General features: G+C 36.7%; 2 protein-coding genes across 9 annotated transcripts; one reads left to right on the forward strand and one right to left on the reverse strand.

Moving 5' to 3' along the window:
• The first annotated feature begins 1,065 nt into the window (after nt 1-1,065).
• LOC140865778 (large ribosomal subunit protein bL19cz-like) lies at nt 1,066-3,214 on the forward strand. 2 transcript variants are annotated; one of them, XM_073270547.1, is made up of 5 exons: nt 1,066-1,199; nt 1,290-1,562; nt 1,976-2,062; nt 2,175-2,306; nt 2,941-3,214. In XM_073270547.1, the coding sequence occupies exons 1-4, from the start codon at nt 1,176-1,178 to the stop codon at nt 2,181-2,183; spliced, it is 393 nt and encodes a 130-aa protein (XP_073126648.1). In that variant the 5' UTR covers nt 1,066-1,175; the 3' UTR covers nt 2,184-2,306; nt 2,941-3,214. The 2 variants fall into 2 exon arrangements, with proteins under 2 accessions (XP_073126648.1, XP_073126647.1); XM_073270546.1 differs by having other exon boundaries at nt 1,976-2,306.
• A 1,019-nt stretch (nt 3,215-4,233) lies between these two features.
• Nucleotides 4,234-17,376, reverse strand: LOC140864510 (uncharacterized). 7 transcript variants are annotated; one of them, XR_012144255.1, is made up of 8 exons: nt 17,087-17,376; nt 16,125-16,235; nt 7,515-9,931; nt 6,191-6,491; nt 6,025-6,113; nt 5,835-5,917; nt 4,703-4,752; nt 4,235-4,633 (listed from the first exon to the last, which is right to left on the reverse strand). XR_012144255.1 is itself a non-coding variant. In XM_073268741.1 (3 exons), exons 1-3 carry the CDS (start codon nt 17,201-17,203, stop codon nt 7,802-7,804), a joined length of 2,358 nt encoding a protein of 785 aa, XP_073124842.1. In that variant the 5' UTR covers nt 17,204-17,376; the 3' UTR covers nt 6,509-7,801. The 7 variants fall into 7 exon arrangements, 1 of the variants encoding a protein (XP_073124842.1); XR_012144254.1 differs by having other exon boundaries at nt 5,835-6,113; XR_012144253.1 differs by having other exon boundaries at nt 6,025-6,491.
• Between the last annotated feature and the right edge of the window lie 1,514 nt (nt 17,377-18,890).

Here is an 18,890-nt window from a genome sequence, read left to right on the forward strand (position 1 = left end):
CAAAGTTTGTAAGCTTTAGGTCAAGTTTATTTTGATGTTCTGGTGTTTGTGTTATGGTTTCCAAGGTTATTTTTTAAAAATAATTTAAGGGGAAATTGAAGAACATGTTATGCAAGTTGGAAAATATTTGCTTTCCTTTTGATGTATCATGTGTTTCGGTCACGGTGGACTGTTGAAATATTTGTAGATAGAAGGCAGGAAGAGATCGATCGAGGTGATACAACTTTAACCAATGAGAATAACAAAACATGGGGGAACGGGTTTTGGCAGGTATGGCCCAACTATTACAGCATGGGTGGGCCAAACAGCTCAGGGCGAGGGGAACAAGTCTATATAATATAATAAAATATGAACTCCTTAGAATAACTACATTGGTCAAATTAATGGATGAACAAAAACGCTCTTAATATTTATAACTATCATATTTCAACTTTATTTATTTCAATTTAAAAATATAAAAAATGTTTATTATTTTTAGATGTAACATAAACTTTTTATACACGTGAATTTTTGCGTGCGTGAATTACTAGTATACTATAATTCTTGTGTCTATATATATGAGTGAAAGAGATTTTTTTTTTTTTTTAAAAAAACAAATATTTGGAAAGATAATGCAAGGAGAGAAGAGTTTGGAAAAAAAAAAAAAGAAAGAAGAAACCTTAAATGAGGATCGTCCGAAAAGCGATGGTACTGCAGCGGACGTCGGCGGCAGTAACCGATGAGGAATTTTGACAAGAAGGAAGAAGACGGTTTGGGGAGAATAATAAGGGCGGACGGATTTGGGAATTGTAGGAGATAAACTTTGGACTTTTTGCGTCTTAATTAACGTTTTAATTGACGAAAAAACGAATTGGAAAAAAAAAAAAAAAAAACTAAAACGCTTGGGACTAAACCGGCCTATTAAATTCATTTGGACTGAACCGGATATAACCCAAAACATTCGAGACTAAACCGAAATTTTTTTTCTAATTATTTATTTTATCTATTTCGGTTTGGAATTACGGTTTGGTTCTATGAACGGAGTCCCGGACCCTTATGTGTCAAACCGTTTAGTTGATAACACCCGATTTGGTTCGGTCCAATTGCACCCGAAACCGTTTGATTCAAATCAGAAGAAAAATCCAATTTACAGAACCATACATACAGAAGAGGATAAGCCATTCCAGGCTTCAATCATGGCTTCCAACGTACTTTTACAGGTAACCCTAATTTACGCTCTCTACTTCTTCTCCCGTGATGCAATCGGCCTCAATTCTTGTGTAATTTCTGTTGTTTGATTATTTTCCTAGGCTCCGTTCATGGTCCCGAGAGCTCCCAAGACTTTGGCCTTCTCCGCGGCAGTTTCGCGGCATCCCTCCGCCGCGGCATTGATTTCTACAAGTTGTTCTCGCAAGTTGAGTCTTCCGAAGTTGAGTAAAAGTCGCTCCTTTGTTGTGAGAGCGGAGGCAAATGCTGAAGTTGAAGTGGAAGATAGTGCGGAGGCCGAAGTTACCCAGATTGTTGTTGCTTCTGAGGAGAAATCCCCAAGAAAACCCAGAATCAAGCTTGGTGACATTATGGGGGTAATGCTTTGGGTTCTAATTTTGTTTAAATTGCTTTAGGTACAATGGATGTTTATTACCTGCAAATTAAATTGTATTCGAATCTGTCAATGTGACGCCAAGATAACTGAAGGAATGGAAATTTGAGATACTTGTTCTTTAGTTAATATGTCACACATAGTATGAGGATGTGACATATGCCGTTGTCTATGTGTTGTTCTTCGGTGAGAGAGAGCAATGAGGTGAACTAACCATCAAAACAAGCAGCTAATAGATTCTGCCCCAGATACTTGTTCTTTAGTTAATATGTCACACATAGTATGAGGGTGAATCTCACATTTTACCAGTGAAATCTCTCTTTTCATTTTTTGGGTTTTTAGAATAAATATGTTAATTGCTGTGCAAGCAGTTGAAGATTGCTTTTTTTCATACAGATTTTGAACAAGAAAGCAATCGAAGCAGCAGACACAGAAAGGCCAACTCCTGATCTTCGAACTGGGGATGTTGTGGAGATCAAATTGGTTGCCCGATCATCAAACTCTTATAATTATTAAGAATTTTAGATTGGTCAATCTTTTTGTACCTGCCCACTTAGTATCTTGAGAAATTTGAATGGATGTAATTGGCTTACAGGAAGTCTGAGAATAAACGGCGTTTATCAGTGTATAAGGGGATAGTTATGTCGAAGCAAAATGCTGGCATCCACACGACAATTCGGATTAGACGAATAATTGCTGGTGTTGGAGTTGAAATTGTGTTCCCTGTGTAAGTATTCTTCACTGTTTGCTTCTGAGGTGGCTTAATCAGAACCCTCCTTTTCTTTTTTTTCTTTTTTTTCTTTTTTTATTTATTTCTTTCCGTTGTCATTGAGCAATTTTATGGTACTTTACTGTTGTTTCCTTTTATATCCTCTGAAAAATGTTGGTGGATATCCTCTGAAAAATGGTTAGTGGATATCCTCTGAAAATACTAATGCAAGTGAAAATCCGATTAGAAATGGCAGCATTAAAAATGTTCTGATTGAAAAAGGAGACTTCGGATCTGGAAATTTGAACTACAAGAAGAGTTTGGATCTGGAATTTAAAAGTGTTTAGCATATAAGAATAGTTAATTTTACACACTTTGGATCTGCAAATTTTCTTGCATCCACCTTTATGCATATGAAAAGGTCCATCTAGTCCTGCATTGCACTAAATTTGCATGGACTACGGAGATTGTACGTTTTCAGCATAAGCTCTTTTATCGTCTATGTACCTCTATGATCATCTCCGTCATATGAATTTGTTGATAATTTAGTTTGTGAATGTGTTTTGTTCGGTATTCGCCATTTATATAATTATTTTCTTTTTTCGTAAAGATGGTTTCTTCTGATTGCGACTCTTGCCTCTCTTATTGATAGATACTCACCAAATATCAAAGAGATCAAAGTATTGCAGCACCGGAAAGTCAGACGAGCCCGGCTGTACTATCTTCGTGACAAACTTCCTAGGCTTTCGACTTTCAAATGAGAGAGAGGCTTGTATTTCACGCTCTTCCAAGGAATTATTTTTTTTTTCACCTGCTAGCAACTTTAGTTTGAGTTATCCAGGAATTATTTGCCGTCTGTTTTGTACAAGATTTGCTTTTTTTCACTCACGAGTATAGTTACCAAGCTGCACCGGAGCTCTGTATCATATCTTGTTTGTATCGATTTGAAGTATATATAAAGACACACAAAACTTATGTGAGACGATCAAACACATTGTCTCATAAAGCTATAGTTTTTTATACTAAGGAAATATTTTGGTATTTTTAAGTTTTATAATAACTACCTTATCTTTTTTTTTTTTCGATATTCCACCATATTAAAATTATATTAATATTCTCATATATTATGTCTCCCTAAAAATAATGCTAATTCTGATCCTACTCTTGGTAGGGATGTTAAAACACTTGACAGATCTAAGCCAACCAAGCACGGGGCCTGGTTATGATAGAGGGAATGCAGTTACACAGGCTCTTGTCAGTGAGGCTTGTCCATGTTTTTACATCTATTTTCTAAAGTCGTGTTGTAAACAAGGTTTTAAAAATATGAAGCGCGTCGAAACCTTGATATCAATTTTTATAATTTAAACAGGTTAGTATGAGATTAATCATGAACATACATTTTTATTTTTAGTATAATTTTAACTTTATCAAATCAATCAATAGATTAACGAACACATAAAATACAAAAAATGTATTTTTAGAATTTCTATCTTTTTTTTTAATGCATTTATTTATTTTTCTATCAAGACCAACTAGCTAAATAATATTTTGGTGTCTTTAGGAAGAAAACTTTATATATCAAATATTTAATATTTTCGCTGAATATTTTGTTTCAAGTTTTTGCCCAAACTGAAGCTTTTTGTTCACGACTCTCTTAGAGTTTCTATGCGTATGTAAGCAACTGAGTTTCGATCGTACAATCTAAATCACTGTCCATTGTTCATCTCATTTATTCGAGTAATCATGTCTTTCTCTAGGATTTAGGAAAGATCCATACTTTTTCAACCCTAAACTACGATGGTGCTCCAAATTATGCTATATACAGATAAGAGGATATGAACAACGATGCAATAAAAATTAGATGTAAACTCTAATTCTTCAGTTATTAATCTTAAAATAAATAAGATTCGGTTAATCAAATGCACGACACGCCCACTCACCTATATAAATATGACTTCAAAGGAATGAAAAATTGCCCATGTTCCCTCTTATGCAAGTCTAAGTACGATACAAAGCGAATATAAAAACAAAAGTAAGCTTCATTAAACATATTGTTCATGTAGTTCCCAATACTTCAGAAGGAGATTGTTCAAAAAGTCATTTATGGCAACTTCTGTTCAACTTCCATATTATGTATTCACCTCACTTTTTGGCACTAAAGTTCCTTCCGAAAAAAAGAATGCTTGTTTTTCCATCCTAGACATTGTCTTGAAATGAACTGCTTGATACTGAATCTTCTTGATCATTCTTGTGCCGGTTTGAACAGATGGTGGGAAAACGCCCTGACTAATCAGTAAAGTAGAAGCTATTCCAAGTTTTTCCACTGCATATGGTGTTACCGCCTGCTGAGAAATTAGGGTGTAAAGTAAGATTTGGAACAACAACGAACAAACAGCAAACAACATGACACGTACAGAAAAATGGGGTTGTACCCGATGTACCACACGAGGCTTCACAGCAAGACCTGAATGGCATGAAAGGTTTTTGTTATAGAACAAATCAGCTATAAGTCTTGCTATGGTCAATTATCTAGCAGTCTGCTGGATTAGAGGATTGGAAAAGAAAGAATCTCAAACCACCGCTGTACATTGGGTGTAGTGACTAGTGATATATAATCATAAAAAGATCGAGAAAATGGAGGGCTAAAATAGATCAAAATACAGAGTGGTTCAGCCGACTGCAATGTTTAAGGATGAAGAAGTGGTCTTGGATTCGATTATAAATTAAATGGTCACGATGATGATGATGATGATGGATCAGCTTGCTAATGGATGAAAACTTGTGGCTGTTAATGAAGTGATACTCCAGTTGTTGAGGAATATATTTGTTTTCAAATTATCTATTTTTAACATCATATACCTATTCCATTTTTGGCTCACAGTTAGAGGTGTCAAAACGGCTTAGCAGGACGGGCCGACCCACAACCCGTCACAACCAAGTAGGCGGGGCGGGCTGGGAAAACAACCCAGCTCACCTATTTTAGGTGGTGGGGTGGGCCAACCCAGCGGGCCTACATGTAATTTGGCGGGTTTTGGCAGGCCAACCCGCAACCCATCCGCAACCCATCATTAGGCAGGGCGGGTCAGCCCACCTTTTAGGCGGGTTGGAAAAATGCCAACCCAACCCAACCCACCTATTTTGTATGGCGGGGCGGGCCAACCCGACGGGTCTAATCCATTTTGACACTCACACTGAATCACTTGATTCCAAATCTTTAAACTAACAATTTTGCTAATTTTTGTTATGACATTAGTTTATTTCAAATTACCTGATTCTGGTGGGACTTGATATCCATACCTTCAAATTCATTTCTCAAATTAAATTATTCAATCCAACACAACCTAAAAGAAGCTATATGACTATAGAATTATGTTCCACTTTCACTCATTTTTAAAACCAAGTCAACTTTCAATTATTCTCCAAGGTCGTATTAGCCATGTAGGTGGTAAAAGTGATACGAAAAAGACAATCTCGGTATAGTATAGACCCAACAAGTTCAAATAGTAAATATCAAGTGATAATTAACTTGCAAAAAGGGAAGTATACCGTAGAAGTGTATCCACCAACACAAAAGCCACGACCAAAACCTATTCCACAACTGACTCCCACTTCAATGTTCTTTGCACCCACTTTTCTCAATAGAACATAGGAAAGATGAGCAAAAGGAACATTGGACAGTTAGATCTTTCGGACAAAGCAACAAACAATCCAAACATGATATATAAGAGAGACTAACAGAACTATTGGCATGTCTTTGCACATTAGAAAAAGCATCTGTTGCACCCCTTGTGGCAACCATAACTTGGATCAGAACTGGCTTTGAACCTGTGCAAACCATAATAATTTCTACCACTGTTTCCATGCTCAGATTTTATGGCTTAACAGTAGCTGGTTTTGGATACCTCTGACAAATATAATTGAAGGCTCGAAACTTTGAAAGTGGAGAAAGTATATCAAAAAGCAGGGTGTGCCTACCCCCCAACGAGCTGCAACAAAGGTGCTAAGCATCCACAACAATACAGCATCGAAGAAGGCCTTTACAGTTCTTTGGGATAGCCATTAGTTCAGTCATCAAGTGTTCTATAACGATAATTTTTTGTTAATTTCAAAGATAAATGTTCAAATTACTAAACCTGTCTTTCATGTTTGTGGGATGTTTTGGCGGCATCGTCTCCCAAGATACCTTCCGTTGTTGAGAAATTGCTGCAAAAGAATTGTTATTTTGAAAGCAAAGTAAAACCGATCAAAACACATGCTGGGAAACACGTCAAGGAGAATACTTATCGTAAATCAATGTGTTTTTTAGTAATTATCTCACGTGCAAATAGTACATGTTAGAACTTTGGTTTGATAAGCTAATTCTTGTTATGTTCTGTTTTGGCACTGAATATATTACCAATGCCTGAAAGTTGATCGTTTGGATGCTTCCCTTACTCTACCAACGCGGTTCTATTTTCTTGTAAATGTTTCTGTTTTTCAAAAAATTACCTTTTCGGAGATTAATATTAAGTCGAATTATATTTGCATCAATTTTTTAGCATTTCGGGCAGAAGAGACAAGATTCACCGTCTTACATGTGAATCAGGCACATAGATGAGTTCTCTAATATTTGTCCTCATCAAGTTGATCCACTTCAACTCTGCTCATTAATATGTTCCAAGCAACTGTGGAATTAGCTCATTAAGATCTTTTTAAAATATAGTGGACTTGACTCCTATATTTGAACCTCCACTAACAACTAATGGATTATGATTGGATTTCATTCTTAATATAATGGTTATGAGCTTCAAAATGCTGGGCATTAGAAGGTCCGCCATCAGAAGTTAAGTAGGTCAAATCAATATTTAGCACCCCTATTCAAAACAGAAGACTTTAATGATATGGAAATAAAATCAAAGTACACAAAACACAAAATAAAATAGCAACAAACAAAGCAGTGCATGTTGATTGATAACAAATCTCCACACGTGCTAATTTACAAAATTTTCTTCATGCACCAGCAAACTTCAAATAAACTTTTAATCATTTTGAACCAACTACCGTTCAAAATCGGTATCCTGTTTAAAAATAATCCGTAGCAACTATTAACTACAACACATAACTGGATTATAATTTACACCGTAGCCGGCAATAGGTGTGTGTTGTACTGTTATTCTTCTCCATTGATCATCAATTAAAACTCTGAAGTTTGCTAAAGGACATTTGGATTGAGGAGAAAAAAGTTACCACAACCAAAGTCCTTGAGACTAGTTCTGTGCAGGAGCATAAACTGAATATCTTCACGCGAAGCAGTTCAGCCAGTAATTATACCAACAGCCACATCACAGCATATGGGGCACAATCTTTTGGCTTTACCGGTGGACAAGGAAATTATTTCCTTCAAATCCACAGAAGAAATTAGTCTTTGGTTTCCCCAACATCTGTTTTTGTTTACTCTGATTGAGGTTGGTTTTACCAGAAGAGGAGCATGAATAAACAAGGCAGCACTCCCCACATTTCGACCACGTAGAACCCTAAACAAGTACGTGGGGTTTAACCTGCGGTGCGAGATGACCACGTTCCACAAACCGCAGCATAAGCTTATCAGCCTCTTCTGATTTCTCCTCTAAAATTAGTCTCTTACCCACTTTTTCACACAGCTTCAAATCAGGAATCAGATTCCGGTTAAACATTCTACATGCCACTCTATATGACCCAACAGGATTCCCGTTCTTCAAAAAGCTTTTCATGAGAACGTGGCAAGAGTTTGCATCAATTCTAGAAGCTGTTCTCAGAATATTTCCCAACAGTTTATAAGCTTCATCAATGTGTCCAAAATGGCAAAGCTTTTCAACAACTTGGTTATATGTTGTTCTACAATTTTGTCTTGGAAGCATCTTTTCTAGTAACATCAACAAATCATCCACCCTACCATGCCGACAGAAATGGTGGATGAGTAATCGATATGTCACAGGAGTTGGAAGTAAACCTTTGTGCAGCATTTTCTTGCTCATTTCTATTGCCTCCTCTATTCTACCGTTCCTGCCTAATGCATCAATGACCGTCGTATAAGTCACTTCGTCAGGGTGTTTGTTATTCAAATACATGTCATCAAGGACAGATAGAGCAGTGTCCAGGTCATCCTTCTGACAGAAGCCATGAATAACAGTAGTATAATTTACAACGTTGACTGCACAACCTTTATTCAGGCACTCCTCCATGAACTTTTTCGCCCGATCCGGAAAGCCCCCATGACAAAGAGAATGAATCAAGAGGTTAATTTCAACTGGGGAAGGTAAAAGGCCTTTTCTGATCATTTCACTGACCAAATTACAGGCCTCAGACAGCTTTCCTTCCCGACGAAATCCATGCATGACAACGCTGTAAGTCACAAAATTTGGAGTCCACCATCCTTCACTCATGCTCATCATCTCTCTTGCCTCTGAAGAATTCCCAGTCTTACAAAGCCCATTCAACAAGGCTGTAAATGAGACACAATTCGGCTGACAACCGTGCTTGTACATCTCCTTCAGTAACTTTTTCGCTTTATCAACCTCTCCTAGGCAGCAGAATCCATTCAAAACAGCAGTATATGTTACAACATCAGGACTGTACCCCTTTGAGAACATTTCTTCAACTATATCTTGAGCCCTATCCATCCTTCCTTGTCGACACAAGCAATTTATTACAGCAGTGTGCCCAACTTTGTCAATACAGAAACCTATTTCTTCGGCTTCATGTAGAAATCTCAGTGCCTCATCTGCATGGCCATGGTTGCAAAGCATGTGTATTAGGGTGTTGTAAGTAACTTGATCAGGTAGCAACTTACTATCTTTGGACATCTTATCTAGTTGGCTTCTCATTTCATCTATCCTTTTCTCTTTGCACAAATATCCCATGGTAGTACAGTAGCTAACTCTATCAGGAGAACAACCTCTGAAGGGCATCTCTGAAATCAGCTTCTGTGCATCTTCAAGCCGCCCCACCTCACAATAACCCTTTATCAAACAATTATAGGTGACGACATTAGGTGTAATTCCAACCACTTGCATTCTCTCCAGAAACCTAAATGCCTTCTCCAACATTTTCCATTCCACCAGTACATTAACTGCAATATTACACATTGAAATATCCAGTTCCACCCCTGCTCTCTGCATAATAGTCAAGACTTGCATTGCTTTCCTCAAGTGTCCAGCTCTACTGAAAGACACCATGACACAACCAAAATCTTCAGGCCAAAGCTCAATCTTCCTCCGAACCATTAACCGAAGGACTCGCTTAGCCCCCTGACACAACTTAGTCTTGCTGAGAACCTGAAGTAACACATGATAAACCATGGGATCGTGCCTGTATCGCCACTGCCTGTCGGCCCAATAAAAGAAATTTAAAGCAACTCTTTCATCAGATTGAGCCCTAAGTACAGCGCAAACTTGACTGGGCTTCAAACTTCTAAGGAAGTGCTTCAACTCCGCTTCAAGTTTGGGGGTCCAAGCTATCCGAAGATCAATTAACCTGGACACCTCTCTCACTAAAGGGTGTCTTGATTCATCAACGTCCACCTCAATTTTCCTAACAACATCATTTCTCTCTCTCCTGCAAAATGATTCAGAAGCCCGAACATCATCGGCATTCTCATAAACACTTTTTCCCTTTTCATCTTCAACCTGCATTGCAAATAATGGCCCTAGCTTTTATATATATTACGAGACATGATAAAGAAAACAAAGATCAAACATAATATTCAAGTAAAAATAAAATATATTTGTATTGAGCAGGAGAATGTGTGGAAGAACAAACATTACTGATGCACCGGTCATAGCCGTCAATTGAAATGTCGCTCTAGTGACACATAAATGACAAACTTAGGGCCTTTCGTTGTTGATTTAACAAAAATATTTAATAATATGCAGATGTCTAAAAAAAGCTATTGGTCCCTTTAGCGTTCTATAATTATTTAATTTCGAAGTTATAAAAAATTGACACAAGTATGTGTACTACAAGCACATAGAACCGTCAATTTGGGTTAGACTCGTCGGGTCGGCCTGCTCTGCCGCATAATTTAAGAGGATTGGGATGAAATTTTTTCAAACCATTTAAAGGCGGGCTTGGGTTGGCCTGCGGGCTTGGAAGAAAACTAAAAAAAATTACTTTATGGATTTATGGTGATATATGTTTTTTTTTTAATTGAAAGTTGTGAATTTTTTTGTATTTATCATTTTGTATAAAATGTACATGTGTGAAATCAATAACTAGAAATTTTATTTTATAAATATTTATTTATGAAATAAATTTTTAATTAATTATAAAGTTTTTTTTTTTGTGAGCCGGCCCGCCTAACCCGCAACCCACCTCGGGTTGGGTTGGAGATTTCCGACTTGAGGGTTGGGGATTTCCGGCCCGTCGGGATGGTGGGTCATCCCGCCTGCCTATGGGTTGACTCATCTGAGAGCTCTACAAGCACATTGCACCTCTGTATTCCTAAACTACAAGGACCACTATGCATAGATTTGTGTCCAGAGAAATCATGATAACTTCCACAAATGAATAATTATAATTGATTGGTACGATAGTTGTATCTTGATTAGTTATTCTCAGAATGGGCTGAGATGCAGTCGGTGATGCATAAAATTTGAATGTTTCTATCTATATGGGGTGATTACTAAATAAGGTGGAACCTATTCCAAGTTTTTCCATTACATGTGTCAATGCTTGCAGATAAATTATGATACAAAGTACAAAATGGACAAGGATTGAACAAAAAACAAACAATATAAATACGTACAGAAAGATGTGAATGTATCTGATGTACCACATGAGGGTTCATAGCAAGGCCTGCATTTCACGAAAGGTTTTTATTTTATAACTAATCAGCTATAACTATAAGCCACGTACTAGGCTGAATCATCTAGAAACTTGATCGATAAGAGGGCTGGAAAAGAAATAATTTCAGACTGGCACCGTAAACCCACTCAATCTGTTTGGCTAACAAGGAAAAGTTTGATTCCAAATCTTTTTAGCAAACAATTAAGTCAATTTTCACAAATCGTGATTTTTTTAAATTTCTGATTTTTGGACAGATTTGAAATCCACAACTTCAAATTTATTTCTCAAATAAAATTATTCAGTACAACACAGCTTATATGTAGCCAGATAACTACAGAATAATGTTTCACTTTGACTCACCTTAAAACCTAAGTCGTCAACTTTACGTAACCCTTCAAAATTTTATCAGACATTGTAGGCGACAAAAGCACTACGGCAAAGAGAATCTTGGTATAGACCAAGACACATTTAAATTTCAATATATCAATTGATATGGATTCACTTGCAAAAAGGGAAAGCATATCAAAGACGTGTATCTACCCACTCCAAAGCCATGGCCACAACCTATTCCTACCTCAATGTTCTTTGTACCCACTTTCCTCGACTAAATACAAAAAAAAATATAAATCGACTATCGAGAGTTGGAGCTTTCACAAAAAGCAACAAAAATCAAAACGAAAGATATCAAGAGAGACATACAAAAGTACTGAAATGTCTTTGCGCGCCAGGAAAAGCATATGCTGCACTCCTTGTGGCAACCATAACTTGGTTCGGAACTGGTACTGAACCTGAATACACGATCAACCATTTGATAGTTAACACGGCATCATTTTGGTCTTGAAAAGGATGAACTAATTGAAGCGATATCAGTGAGTAGCAATATTGCAGAAGATGTTTGGCAATGTTCAGAAATAGATAACTGACACATATTTGAGTCCATATTCTTTCAAAAAATGTCCTCGGTACGTAGCAATATCGCAGAAGTTGCTGGCCCAAATTTCTTATGATTTTGAAATTATATTTTCTGGTGATGGCTGTATGTTTTGCAACAAATTTTATGAATGATAGAGTTATCAAATCAAATTTCAGGTAAGCTTTTGGAACCCAAAAGTATAGAAATCTAAATGACGCCCATCAATCTAAGATTCTAAATGACGCCAATCTATTATAGAAATGCAAAGATTAATCCAATGCATATATCGGTTTCTAGGTGGATTTTTATAAGAGTACTTTGAAAGAAAGTTTAAAAACATATTTGCTCAAAGTTTGTGTGAACAAGACGACAAGTAAGTGATTATTATGAATAGGCTAATTAAAAAGCTTCCAAAGCAGAAATTGAGCAGCTTTATACACATGACCTGATAAACTCAAACATCAGTCAGGCCAATATCTCAATATAAGAAACCCATAAAATTCAATCATTCATCTGCCGTGGCTGCGAAGGTGTAACGTTTGGAAATAGCAAGTAACAAATAAAATCCTAGCGACCCGGAGAGAGATAATTTTTAAAATTACTAAACCCGCTCCTTGGTGCTTACCGTCGCTCCTTCCCCCTCCTTCTCCGGCCGGCTCCGACCACCGGAGCTCGCCGGAGACTTTCTCTCTCCTAATCGATCGCTGGTATTTCAACCCTAGCCTCGCCGTCATCTTTTTCCCACACCTTCTCCTTCGTTTTTCGGCTTGGCATCTGTACCTTGGTTGCAGACGCAGTGCTCTCTCTACAATGTGGGCCTTGGGGGATTTGGGCCTTAGCGATATGGGCCTTGAAGACTTTTTTCTCTGCTGGGCTTATGTAATGAGCAATGGTGAAGTTCGGGCTCGGGCTCGGCTCGTTTACTACATATGTCGGCTCGGGCTCGGCTCATTTATCGTATTAAACGAGTCTGGCTCGAGTTTGGCTCGTTAAACGAGCTGGTTTTCAGGCTCGTTAGCTCGTTTAGCAGGTTCGTATTCTGACTCGTTAAGTGAGCTCGAGCTCGTTTTCGAACTCGTTTAGCAGGTTCGTATTCTGACTCGTTAAGTGAGCTCGAGCTTAATACTGTTCGGCTCGGCTCGGCTCGTTTACATCCCTACCCGAGCCGAGCCCGAGCCTGAGCCATGACATATACTTAACGAGCCGAGCCCGAGCCTAGTACTGTTCGGCTCGGCTCAGCTCGTTTACATCCCTAATTGATACGAACTGTATTCCGCCGATTGCCCACCAATCTTTTATCTAAAAAATATTCATCCTCCCAATCCACAAAGCCCGAACTTCACCATTGCTCATTACATAAGCCCAGCAGAGAAAAAAGTCTTCAAGGCCCATATCGCTAAGGCCCAAATCCCCCAAGGCCCACATTGTAGAGAGAGCACTGCGTCTGCAACCAAGGTACAGATGCCAAGCCGAAAAACGAAGGAGAAGGTGTGGGAAAAAGATGACGGCGAGGCTAGGGTTGAAATACCAGCGATCGATTAGGAGAGAGAAAGTCTCCGGCGAGCTCCGGTGGTCGGAGCCGGCCGGGGAAGGAGGGGGAAGGAGCGACGGTAAGCACCAAGGAGCGGGTTAGTAATTTTAAAAATTATCTCTCTCCGGGTCGCTAGGATTTTATTTGTTACTTGCTATTTCCAAACGTTACACCTTCGCAGCCACGGCAGATGAATGATTGAATTTTATGGGTTTCTTATATTGAGATATTGGCCTGACTGATGTTTGAGTTTATCAGGTCATGTGTATAAAGCTGCTCAATTTCTGCTTTGGAAGCTTTTTAATTAGCCTATTCATAATAATCACTTACTTGTCGTCTTGTTCACACAAACTTTGAGCAAATATGTTTTTAAACTTGCTTTCAAAGTACTCTTATAAAAATCCACCTAGAAACCGATATATGCATTGGATTAATCTTTGCATTTCTATAATAGATTGGCGTCATTTAGAATCTTAGATTGATGGGCGTCATTTAGATTTCTATACTTTTGGGTTCCAAAAGCTTACCTGGAATTTGATTTGATAACTCTATCAATTCATAAAATTTGTTGCAAGAACATACAGCCATCACCAGAAAATATAATTTCAAAATCATAAGAAATTTGGGCCAGCAACTTCTGCGATATTGCTACGTACCGAGGACATTTTTTGAAAGAATATGGACTCAAATATGTGTCAGTTATCTATTTCTGAACATTGCCAAACATCTTCTGCAATATTGCTACTCACTGATATCGCTTCAATTAGTTCATCCTTTTCAAGACCAAAATGATGCCGTGTTAACTATCAAATGGTTGATCGTGTATTCAGGTTCAGTACCAGTTCCGAACCAAGTTATGGTTGCCACAAGGAGTGCAGCATATGCTTTTCCTGGCGCGCAAAGACATTTCAGTACTTTTGTATGTCTCTCTTGATATCTTTCGTTTTGATTTTTGTTGCTTTTTGTGAAAGCTCCAACTCTCGATAGTCGATTTTATTATTTTTTTTGTATTTAGTCGAGGAAAGTGGGTACAAAGAACATTGAGGTAGGAATAGGTTGTGGCCATGGCTTTGGAGTGGGTAGATACACGTCTTTGATATGCTTTCCCTTTTTGCAAGTGAATCCATATCACTTGATATATTGAAATTTAAATGTATCTTGGTCTATACCAAGATTCTCTTTGCCGTAGTGCTTTTGTCGCCTACAATGTCTGATAAAATTTTGAAGGGTTACGTAAAGTTGACGACTTAGGTTTTAAGGTGAGTCAAAGTGGAACATTATTCTGTAGTTATCTGGCTACATATAAGCTGTGTTGTACTGAATAATTTTATTTGAGAAATAAATTTGAAGTTGTGGATTTCAAATCTGTCCAAAAATCAGAAATTTAAAAAAATCACGATTTGTGAAAATTGACTTAATTGTTTGCTAAAAAGATTTGGAATCAAACTTTTCCTTGTTAGCCAAACAGATTGAGTGGGTTTACGGTGCCAGTCTGAAATTATTTCTTTTCCAGCCCTCTTATCGATCAAGTTTCTAGATGATTCAGCCTAGTACGTGGCTTATAGTTATAGCTGATTAGTTATAAAATAAAAACCTTTCGTGAAATGCAGGCCTTGCTATGAACCCTCATGTGGTGCATCAGATACATTCACATCTTTCTGTACGTATTTATATTGTTTGTTTTTTGTTCAATCCTTGTCCATTTTGTACTTTGTATCATAATTTATCTGCAAGCATTGACACATGTAATGGAAAAACTTGGAATAGGTTCCACCTTATTTAGTAATCACCCCATATAGATAGAAACATTCAAATTTTATGCATCACCGACTGCATCTCAGCCCATTCTGAGAATAACTAATCAAGATACAACTATCGTACCAATCAATTATAATTATTCATTTGTGGAAGTTATCATGATTTCTCTGGACACAAATCTATGCATAGTGGTCCTTGTAGTTTAGGAATACAGAGGTGCAATGTGCTTGTAGAGCTCTCAGATGAGTCAACCCATAGGCAGGCGGGATGACCCACCATCCCGACGGGCCGGAAATCCCCAACCCTCAAGTCGGAAATCTCCAACCCAACCCGAGGTGGGTTGCGGGTTAGGCGGGCCGGCTCACAAAAAAAAAAACTTTATAATTAATTAAAAATTTATTTCATAAATAAATATTTATAAAATAAAATAATTGCATACAGTAAAATGCGAACAGACTACACAGAAGGCCTGCTCCACCTCAAACGAGCGCTAATAACTATCACCATGGTTCAAATCTATTTAGTCGCATTAATTGCATACAGTAAAATAAGGAAATCCATATTTTATTAACATCAGTCGGTGCTTTTGGAAACAAATTCCAATAAAGTATGTTCCTTTAGATTCCAATAAACAGATACAAGGGTACCACCAACCGGCAACAGTACACTATGCGTGCATTAGGTAGACTCTTTCTTAAAATATATATAAACGAACTGAACACCAGTTTGTCAAGTGGGTGTGTTCAGTCCAATAAGCACACAGAGATAGATGACGGAACATTGCCAACTATTACATAACATGCAATAGAAGAAGTATAAATGACAAACTTACTGTTTCCTCTAACTTCTTATTCATTGATTGCATATCTCGTACCATCTGCCGCACCTCTGATAAAATAATTTGTTCAGGTACCTTTTGGATAGCGGCTTTCTTTTCTTCCGCCTTTTTAGGAAGAAGAAAGTTGAAGTAAGAACAGAAAATGACAAGAAGTTTAGGAGTGTACATTATCATAACATTAATCTGGAAATATAAAATTCAGATTTTCATCAAGTATTGCCAACTAGCTGCTACGATGTCGTATTGTCAACATGGTTGAAGTAGTTCTCTCACGTGTACATTTTAACTTTGGGAACTAACTGTAAGCAGTTAGTTTGAAAGTAACGGCGACACGACTCCTCATATGGAGTCATAGACAACAAGATACTGGCCGCAATACTTGAGACAGTGTAACACTACAGAGTAATAGAAAGTGCTATATCAATATGACAATTTGCACATTATGCAACTCCCAAATTTAACCAATTATTTAAAAAAAAACTAATTAAAGGACTAATGTAGTAATGTAATACCATGTAGTGAGGCATTGAGGATTACGGCTACAGTTTTGAAGAACTCTCATGTTTAGATTCACTTTAGGAACAAAACAGCCGGACTGCCAGAGGTAGGTAGGACTATACGCGCTATGATTTTGTCCGATTGAACTCTAGTGAAGATCAATCAAATATCTTGATTACTGAAATGCTCATAAACCATGAGGTAAACTAAATGAAATACTCATATGAAAAATCACATCCCTTCATTTCCGCTGTCAAGAAATATTCACCTACTATATTAATTCATCACATTTCAACATAATTTATTTTTATCTCTAAAGAACAAAAATCCCATTTCATCGAAAACAGGAAAACAAAATTTCAGCAATTTCCCAGCATGTCCAATCTAAATTTTAAATTAAAAGCAAAATATCGCAGATGCACGGAACAGAAACCAAAAAGGGAAAAATAAAAAGAAACCTTCTGAAGGCGTTGCTGCAGCTGCAATCTATAAGATCGGATCCTTCGTTCTTCGTAGCCCGAAAGAACCCTAACATAGAACATCGCTTTTCTCCCAAATTCCAAGAGCTTATCCATTTCGTTCAATCTTCTTCAACGAATCAAACCAATACTACCATAGTAATGAATTGAATCAGCAGCAATTGGTGATCCAAGAAAAGGGTTTTTGCAAGTTTTAGCTTCGGAGCAAACAATAGAGGGGTGCTGTGTTTTACATTTAGTTGATGCTGATTGTTGAACGCCGCCACCATATAAAAAATGCTAATTATAAATTACAAGTTGATTTTTTTTTTATTTTTCATACCTGTTAATTGATAGAATAAATATGTTTAATTGCAGTTTTTAAAAAAAAAAAAACCCACGTATCTTTACTTATATCTTACTATATTATTAAAGTACATACCCTATAATTAACAAACTTTCAATTAATTGTAGAATCTTGATTTGAAATTACCATTATCTACTAACTTAATTTTCAATAAAACCAAAATTATTGGGCAAAATAGTCATTTTATACGATTTTCTCTTTTCTAGCCATTAGATGCTCACTTTGTGCTCTTTGATATTTTTTTATTTACAAAAATGACACTTACTTTGATATATATTTTTTGTGAATATTTGTTTAGGAAAACGTTAAATTTTTATTATTTTTTAATTTTAAAATTTATTATTTAATGTCTTCGTTAAAAAACGAAATGTACGAGCACGCAACGCGTGCAGCGGAATACTAGTATATTATAAATTCACAAAGTTATTAGAGAAACTAAATTTAGTCAAAAATATGAACGGACAAAATTGTCATATTTTTTTCTTTGATCCAAGATCAGAAGGACTCCTTCAAAAAAAATAAAAAATCCGAAAGGCAAAAAATGATTCGACCAAACCCAACCTCCTCTGTTGCGCATTTTCTCCCCAAGTTTATTTATCCCTCATCCTCCTTCCTTCTCTACGTTTTTAATTTTCTTTTTTCAGCTTATAATTTACGTAAATTTATGATAGTAAATCTTATATCTTACTAATTTATTAATATAAAATAGCATATGATTATATTTAAATATTACATTATACATGTAATGCATGTGTCTCGTGACTAGTATTGTATCATATTTTTACCATAGATACTATATTTTAAAACATATTTTTAGCGCCAATGAGACTCTTACAAGTAAAATGGATGCATGCATTTGTGAAAAAAAAATAATAATAATGCAATTTAGAGCTACTAATTTGGATTGAGCACGTCGGATTAATTTAGCTAGACACGTAATTTAAGTGTGTTGAATAAAATTTTGTCAACTCATTCAAAGACGAGCCTAAATGCACCAACCCGCACTGGTCGTGAGCCCAAACAGGCCTAGGTTGGTTTCGCAGGTTTGGAAGGAAACCTTATTTTTAAAAGAAAAAAATTTATACACTATATGGATTTATTGTGGTATATATATATATATATATATATATATATATATATATTGCAATTTGTGAATTTTTTTTGTATTAACGGTTCTGTATCAATGTTTTTCAAACCAGACCGGATCGGTCGGTTCAACTAGTTCGACCACGAACCGATTATGGATCCGGTCCGAAATAAGATCAAAAATCATTTTTCTGGTTAAATCGCTTAGAACCAGTCAAACCCGATCAAAAATTGGTTGGACTGACCTTAACCGGTTCACCTAATTTTTTTTAAAAAAAAATGTAATTATTTCTTATTTTCCATGAAACAACATATTTCTCATATTTAAAAATTTTATTTTGGTTACATATA

Source organism: Henckelia pumila, chromosome 4, assembly GCF_033568475.1.
Source record: "Henckelia pumila isolate YLH828 chromosome 4, ASM3356847v2, whole genome shotgun sequence".
NCBI classification, from domain to species: Eukaryota; Viridiplantae; Streptophyta; class Magnoliopsida; order Lamiales; family Gesneriaceae; genus Henckelia; species Henckelia pumila.

What these genes read in the sequence shown, in the direction of transcription:
- LOC140865778 (XM_073270546.1), top strand. Translation starts at nt 1,176, where the DNA reads ATGGCTTCCAACGTACTTTTACAG. An exon ending in CTTCCAACGTACTTTTACAG is followed by an intron (nt 1,200 to 1,289) that starts GTAACCCTAATT and finishes TTATTTTCCTAG; the next exon opens with GCTCCGTTCATGGTCCCGAG. An exon ending in AGCTTGGTGACATTATGGGG is followed by an intron (nt 1,563 to 1,975) that starts GTAATGCTTTGG and finishes TTTTTCATACAG; the next exon opens with ATTTTGAACAAGAAAGCAAT.
- LOC140864510 (XM_073268741.1), bottom strand. Translation starts at nt 17,203, where the DNA reads ATGGATAAGCTCTTGGAATTTGGGAGAAAAGCGATGTTCTATGTTAGG. An exon ending in TGCAGCAACGCCTTCAGAAG is followed by an intron (nt 16,236 to 17,086) that starts GTTTCTTTTTAT and finishes CTTCCTAAAAAG; the next exon opens with GCGGAAGAAAAGAAAGCCGC. An exon ending in ATAAGAAGTTAGAGGAAACA is followed by an intron (nt 9,932 to 16,124) that starts GTAAGTTTGTCA and finishes TTTGCAATGCAG; the next exon opens with GTTGAAGATGAAAAGGGAAA.